The following is a 7,714-nucleotide window of genomic DNA, read 5'->3' as shown; positions in this document are numbered from 1 at the left end:
TTAGCTTCTTAGAATCCTTCAAGATTTTAGCTAATTGTTTCCATTTTTTAATGTTTCAATATTTTTTTTTCTAACAAATTAATTTGAATTAATTAATTATTTGCCAATAAACAAAATTCATTAAGTTTTTAAATGATTATTTTTTGTTAAAATCTGATTTAAATTAATTAAATCATCTCTAAAAATAATATTGAAAAATTAAAGTTTCATTAATAAAACACGCATTAAATAATATTAGATCATTTTATGAATAAGATTTAAATATCCCAACTTGCCATCATCTCAATCACAAAATATTGCAAAATGACATAATAAATAAAGTTAGCATACTAACACGTAAGATAAAGCAAGAATGAAAGAAAGAAAACAAAAAAACAATTCATAGCTTTAATAATACAAAGAAGTAAAGAAGCTTAGAACTAAAGCTGTTAGCCATTATTGCAGTAATTGGGTATCTATTTTGTTTTCTAGTTTAAACTAATTAATATTTTTCATTAATATTTATTTATGTTTTCATAATATTAAAAATATGAAAAAATGGCACAATAATTTTAAATTAGCAAAACCAAAATATAATTTAAAACATAGATCATTAAATAAATGAAGCTTAGATGTCAAAATTTTTGTAAATTCTGCTCTAAAATACAATAAAATTTAGAACTATAAATATATAATAACATTTTTGTGCCTACTTTCTAAACTAGAACTTATTAAAAGACCCTTTTCTTTTATAAATAAAATTTAAATATGGTCAAGCATTATCTTATTTTTTAATATTGAGAGCCAATCAACAAAGCAAATATGTAATTGTTGAAATAAATACAATAACAAATGTATATTAGACAAAATACCTCACCATTTTTTATAAAAACAACAAAAAGTAGGTAAAATATAAATAGTATTCATATTCTTTGAAGTTTCCACAAAAAATTTATTCTTGAATAAAGGATTTGTGGATAATAAATATATATTTGATATATAGTGCCAATAACTTGAAAAATATGCTCAAAAGAAGCTAAGTTAATATTTTTTTGTACGTTAAAACTACTCTAATAGTAAAAATAATATGTAAATAAGCTGTATTCTTTACTGAAATATCCATAGTACTCGTAATATTAATATAGAGCAAATTTATGTCTTTTTTTGAATATGGCAAATAAATTACAAAAAAAGCTATTTTTCACATGCTTTATTTAATTATAAGAGCATTTATATAGTTATATGTGCAACTATTTTAGCAAAATTTAGTTATGAAACCTTCTATCCCCTAAGTATTCTTTTTATTACAAGAAATGGTCTTCTATCTATATCAAAATAATAAATAGTGAGCTATTAGAATATTTAATAGAATCTTAATTTTCCTCCTTGTTATGATTAAATATCTATTTGATTTTTCTTTAAGTAGAGTTTTATTTAAAAGAAGACGCATTTCTGTAATAATTAATCTAGCTTACACCAAATTAAATATTTGAATGGAATAATTGAATAGTCAAAAAACAATATGGATGAAAAATATATTCTTAAATTTTAATTATGAATACTAATTATATGAGAAAAAAATTATTCAGGTTCGAAACCTATTTCGATACTTTTTTTTATTACTTTAAATTTTCTTTGAATTTATTATATAATATTTATTATTCTACTAAATATTTATTTCATAATAGAAAAATAATGATTTAAGAATAGCAATATGATCAAAAAGAGCGTGAAGTTTAAATTAGCTCTATCGATTAAAATATATATATAATAATAAATTTAATTCTATTATAAATAAGTATATTAATGTTATTTTATTGTATTGTGTAAGCAATTTATAAATATATATATATGCTTGTGTAAGACAAGTATATAAATATATACACATACATATATATATGAATTAATTAAGATATCTGATAAGCAAAGCCATTTCTTTAAATTCATTACAAAATAGATACATAAAGAGTATTTTTAGTTTTGAATATTTATCATAAATCTTCATTAATTTAATATGGCTAATTATTTCTATTAATCAAACTCAATTAATTTAGTTTCATCGTTAGCTTTTTTGATGCGTTTGAATTAGAAAAAGGGCTAGAAGGGTTGATTTAAATTTAGAGGTCTTTCATATCAATGATGTTATATTAATTATTTTGATATTATTCGTTATTATGGATTAAATTTATAAAATCCTATGAAACAGATACTTTGCTGCTTTAAAACTGGCTAGAAAGCTTCGAAGTATTTTCTTACTTTACAAATTAGTTGTTCCTTTTTATATATTAGAAATATAAAGAATAAATTAAATAATAAATAAACAATATTTTTTACATTTAGATGATTTCTTTATCATCTACCGGATCTGCAAACGTCTGCATGTTTTTCACTTAGGAATTGGAAATATCAAGGACATTATTGTTCTATCCATTTTCATTAATTGTTATGAAATTTTCAAGTAGAGTTTCATATTGCTGATTAATTTAATTTAGCTGCTATTAATTACCTTTATCTTAAATTGTTTCTAAACTTTGAGAATTATAAATTTATTTGAGCAAAGCTTCACACTTCATCTCGTAGGTTTTTTTGTTCATATCTATTTCAAGGAGTAGTAGTTCATTTTTCTTTTGTAATGATTTGCTTTTTTTCGTGAGGTGATCAACTCTAATTTATAAGTTTACATTTTTATTTTTTTCTTCTGAGAGCTATTTTTTAAGCGATTTGTTTTCTTATTAGGATTGTTCTAACTGCTTTTAGATCAAATCATATTTTTATTGAAAGTCTTAGATTTTTCCCACAAATGAGTTGTTTTATTATTGTAGATGATCAATTTTGTTTTAAGAATATTGAATTTGGCTGTTGATTTGATTTTGTTGTTAATAAAAGCTTTGAGAAGTTTTGTCAAAGACATCCTTTAAGCATGTCATTTATTCATTTTATAGTTAACAATTATTTTATAAATTAGAATTGTTTTCTTTCAATACTTCTGATTAATTAAATGCAATTTCACTTAAATTTAAAATATTTTAATCTTAATTATTAATTTATATCTGATGATTGATACTTTAATTTTAATTTTTATAAGGTTAACTTAACTGAATAGATTCATTATGCTTCATATTAATTAGGTTACTTTGCATAGCTTCTAGCTTGAAATTGCCAGGGATGCTTTAACTTACAACATTAACTTATTAATTACTTTAGAATCTATTGATATTATTGAGAAAAGTCTGCTGATTCAGTAAGAACTCTGTAATTAGTAAAATAATTTGGTAAAATTTGATCTAATTTGATCATTCCTTAGTTTTTATTCAACATCTGCTTAACTTATTCTCTTTCACACCTTTCTATTAAAGCATTATTACCTTGGGTATTTAATCTTAAATTCTTCATTTGTTAAATTTCTTATTGTTGTATATTTTAGCCATTATTTAAGCAAGCACTTATGCTTCTGTTGTGTTTTTTAATTTGGTAATTATCGAAAACTTTATTTTATTCTTCGAACGAATCTATTTGTAAAATATTCTAGCTAAAGCTACTGTTGGTACTTTACCTTTTTTATTGAATCTAATCAGTTTATTAATAATAATTATTATTAAAATTAAATTCATTTTCTTGATTATTTTCTTATATTTAATTCTTGTTTAGAACAGAGGGATAGTAGCTTTAGAATTTTTTAAATTTACTAAGAAAATTAGTTGATTTGCTCAGTGAGCATTTAATGTTTTTTGTTAATTGAAGTTCTATGCTAACTTGAAATGAATGAATTTTTATGTGAATTAAATTGACTGCAAATATCTTCTTACTCATTATTAAATGTATTATTCACAATCTTCTATCGATTCGACAATACTGCAAACGAAAAGTATTCTCCATATTCTATTTTCTTGACATATTTAACTTCCATATTTATTTGAATTTCCTAAGAATAAGCTTATTATTGATGGCTTGGATGCAATCCTAAACCTAATTCTCCACTTATATTTTATCACAAAGAATAAGCTTTTCCTTAATCATCTGTCAGACAAATAAAATTATTCCCTTAACTTAATCCTTTCCAAAAAATACCATCAGCCTAAATTAATTATGGCTCATCAAAATATCCAAAGAAAGCTGTGCCCTAAGCATATCTAAAAAAATATTTAAAATTAACAAAACAAATAAACCAAATAAACAATAAATTATAAAATTAAATTTTCATTTTTAAAAAAATATTTTTTTATTTTATTTTAATTTTCTCTAAAAAATAAAATACAATCTTCCGTCATCTGTAAGAGCTATTGAAGAAGGAGCATATCCTGCCTTAATAGAAATAATTTTTGAATTATAAAGATTAGAAGATATTTTGTGTTTTTATTTTATGCGAATTTTAGTTAGATAAAGACTTGATTTAACCTCTTAGCCAGTTCCTATTAGCCAAAAGAATTGTTACCACAAGCAAATATTTCGCCTTAGTCTGTTAGAAAAAGCGTGAGATTATCACCACAATTAACTGATTTTAGATGTCCTTCGAATGAAGGAAGAGGTATTTCAGCAGGATAATACTCAATTACTCTCCTTCCAGTACCAAGCTAGCCTTTTCTACAGTCTCCAAATTCATATGCCTTTTATCCTTTTGATACAAATAAATTAATTTAAATACTTAATTTATTAATCAAAGAATATAAAGGATAATGGCGATGCGAACCTAGTATTATAATTAACCATTTTTTCAATTTTACAAGCTTTAATAGCGAGCTTAAATTAGAACACAGTCTTAAATTAGAATCGGCTTAAGATAGAGTATTTACGGTATATTATTTAAATCTATTCATTTTAAAAGAAGAAGAAGAAGAAGAAGATGGTGAAAGAGATCAAATATTTTACTTTTTTATAAGCTTTAATTTTATTAACAAAAAATTAATAAATAATAAATCCCTTATTAGCATAATAATAATAAATGTTAAAACTTAAATTTTACAATTTTTTAAATTTATAACTTGAAATTAGATCCTTAATAAGTAAATATACTTTGAATGGAAATTTTTTATTTGCAAAATTAGGATTATTTAAATTTTTTAAGCCATTAATACTATAATTACTTAAATAACATCAGTATTGAAATTATTTTCTAACCTCAAAAAAAAAATGGAAATTTAAATGAAAACTTCAATAAATTAAAAAACAATTAAATTTAATTGTTTACTACTACTTAATTAGTTAATAAAAAATATTTTAAAATAAAATCTTAATAAATTATTGATTTTTTTTTCATGTTTAAAAAAAAAGAAATTAAAAGTTGAAGCAACGATCAATATAGAAAACATAAAAATATATTTCACAAATTCATATTATTTTTAATATTTGTTAATTATAATTCAAGCAATTATTTTATTAATAATAAACAAACAGACAGACAAACAAACAAAAAAGAGCATTCCTGATTTCTTAAACTGTGTTGCCAGAATCTAACAAATACTATGTGGCTCATCACTTTTTAAAAGCAAAACATGATTTATATTTTATTATTTTTTGAAATTAAATTTTTCAATTTAATTGAAATAAAAAATTTATTTAAAAAAAAGAATTATACTTTCTAATATTTTTATAAATTTTCATTGAATTTTGCTCTTTCTTCGGTGATAAATTCTTTCAAAGTATTATACCCTTTTTATTTTATTCAAATGTTCAGTAATAAAATATATTTTTCTTATAAATAATTTTACTTTATTTATAAATAAGCAAGTAAGTAATAGATATTCATATTTTGGTTTCTTAATAGGATTAGTTATTACCAGCTGTTTTAATTAAATTTATATTTACATTTCTTTATTGTATTTCATCCAAAAGTATTTAAAATATTACAATCTATTTTTATTTTTTATTTTTTTAATTTTCTTTTTATATTGCTATAATATTTTACAATCTAGTTTAGAATTAACATATTTAGTTAGTTACTCACATTTTTCAAATTATTTTCATAACTCTTACTCACTGTTTTCATAGTATTAGTAATTAATTTATTCTTACTTCTACATTACTATTTTTCAAAAATATTACTATCTATTTTATATATTTTAATAAGATTATCTATCAAAATTATTCTTTTAAAATATTACTCGCTGTATATTCAAAAGTAAATTTATTTTCCATCTATCTTATTTATCTTCTACTAATAATTACCATCTGTTTTTCAAAAGTATATTTTATTCTCAAATTTATGTTATGAACTCTTATTCAATTTTACTCACTATTTTATATTTACATTTTACTTTCATATTAAAAAACATTCTAAAATTTTAATTACTATCTATTTTGAATATGAAAGTTAATTCAGCATTTATTTTCTCATCAAAAATCATTCTAAAATATTAATTAATTACACGCTATTTTGAATATGAAAGTTAATTCAGCATTTATTTTCTCATCAAAAATCATTCTAAAATATTAATTACTCGCTATTTTGAATATGAAAGTTAATTCAGCATTTATTTTCTCATCAAAAATCATTCTAAAATATTAATTAATTACCCACTATTTTGAATATGAAAGTTAATTCAGCATTTATTTTTCTCATCAAAAATCATTCTAAAATATTAATTACATTCTATTTTGAATATGAAAGTTAATTCAGCATTTATTTTCTCATCAAAAATCATTCTAAAATATTAATTAATTACCCACTATTTTGAATATGAAAGTTAATTCAGCATTTATTTTCTCATCAAAAATCATTCTAAAATATTAATTACTCGCTATTTTGAATATGAAAGTTAATTCAGCATTTATTTTCTCATCAAAAATCATTCTAAAATATTAATTAATTACCCACTATTTTGAATATGAAAGTTAATTCAGCATTTATTTTCTCATAAAATATCATTGTAAAATATTAATTAATTACTCCCTATTTTGAATATGAAAGTTAATTCAGCATTTATTTTCTCATCAAAAATCATTCTAAAATATTAATTAATTACAGTCTATTTTGAATATGAAAGTTAATTCAGCATTTATTTTCTCATAAAATATCATTGTAAAATATTAATTACTATCTATTTTAAATTTAAAAGTTGATTAAAAATCATATAATTATAAAAATTTTAGAAAAATAACTTGCTATTAAGGATGTAAAAAATTAGAAGTAGGTCTACTATAAGATGATAAAATTACCCGCTTATTGATATAATAAAGTAAAATGTGTTTAATATTTTAAGAAATAAATATAAAAGTTTACAGGCTATTATTAATATTAAAGTGCTTGATATTCTAATAAATAAATAAATAGCAAAGAATATTACTATCTGGTATGGTTAATAAAATTATTGAGATATTTAGAATAAATTTAATAATGAAAGTTACGCTCTGTTTAAATTTATAAGTTAAATTGTGTTTTGTAAAATTAGAACAATAAATTATTGTTTTTACTTGCTTTTTTTAATAAAAAATAAAAATAAATATCATTTGATACTATTTAGTAAAAAAATTACCCACTATTTTAAGTTTTAATTAGTATTTTTCCATTAGAATTAAATTAAATTATTACATTCTATTTTATAAATTTTATATTTTGTCGATCTTGCTAAATTATGAAATTTTATTAAAAAAATTACTGTCTATTATTATTTATTTTTAATAAAACTAAATATAATATCAAGCCAAGAGGATAACTAGACTGATATTTACTTTTTCCTAATTAAGTAATATAATTTGAATATTTTAAAATGCTAAAGTTAAAAATTACCAATCCCTTATT

The 7,714-nt window shown here is 20.7% G+C and overlaps 3 protein-coding genes across 3 annotated transcripts; all 3 read right to left on the bottom strand. All coding sequences in view use genetic code 6, as the record gives it.

The window, feature by feature from the left end:
* Window positions 1–1,970: 1,970 nt before the first annotated feature.
* Window positions 1,971–2,906, bottom strand: TTHERM_01563110 (hypothetical protein; the record flags this gene model as incomplete). Its single annotated transcript, XM_001009257.2, has 2 exons — window positions 1,971–2,253; window positions 2,314–2,906. 2 exons carry the CDS (start codon window positions 2,904–2,906, stop codon window positions 1,971–1,973), a joined length of 876 nt encoding a protein of 291 aa, XP_001009257.2.
* Window positions 2,907–3,084: 178 nt separating this feature from the next.
* TTHERM_001563109 (regulator of chromosome condensation (RCC1) protein) lies at window positions 3,085–3,372 on the bottom strand (the record flags this gene model as incomplete). The annotated part of the gene is made up of 1 exon (XM_012795947.1): window positions 3,085–3,372. The coding sequence occupies one exon, from the start codon at window positions 3,370–3,372 to the stop codon at window positions 3,085–3,087; it is 288 nt and encodes a 95-aa protein (XP_012651401.1).
* A 2,201-nt stretch (window positions 3,373–5,573) lies between these two features.
* On the bottom strand, window positions 5,574–6,208 carry TTHERM_001563108 (hypothetical protein; the record flags this gene model as incomplete). Its single annotated transcript, XM_012795946.1, has 2 exons — window positions 5,882–6,208; window positions 5,574–5,826 (listed from the first exon to the last, which is right to left on the bottom strand). Exon 2 carries the CDS (start codon window positions 5,799–5,801, stop codon window positions 5,574–5,576), a length of 228 nt encoding a protein of 75 aa, XP_012651400.1. The 5' UTR covers window positions 5,802–5,826; window positions 5,882–6,208.
* Window positions 6,209–7,714: the final 1,506 nt, after the last annotated feature.

Source organism: Tetrahymena thermophila (assembly GCF_000189635.1).
Source record: "Tetrahymena thermophila SB210 genomic scaffold scf_8254784, whole genome shotgun sequence".
In the NCBI taxonomy this organism is placed as follows: domain Eukaryota; phylum Ciliophora; class Oligohymenophorea; order Hymenostomatida; family Tetrahymenidae; genus Tetrahymena; species Tetrahymena thermophila.
The sequence above is the reverse complement of the archived record's forward strand: the minus strand, read 5'-3'. Positions and strand labels throughout refer to the sequence as shown.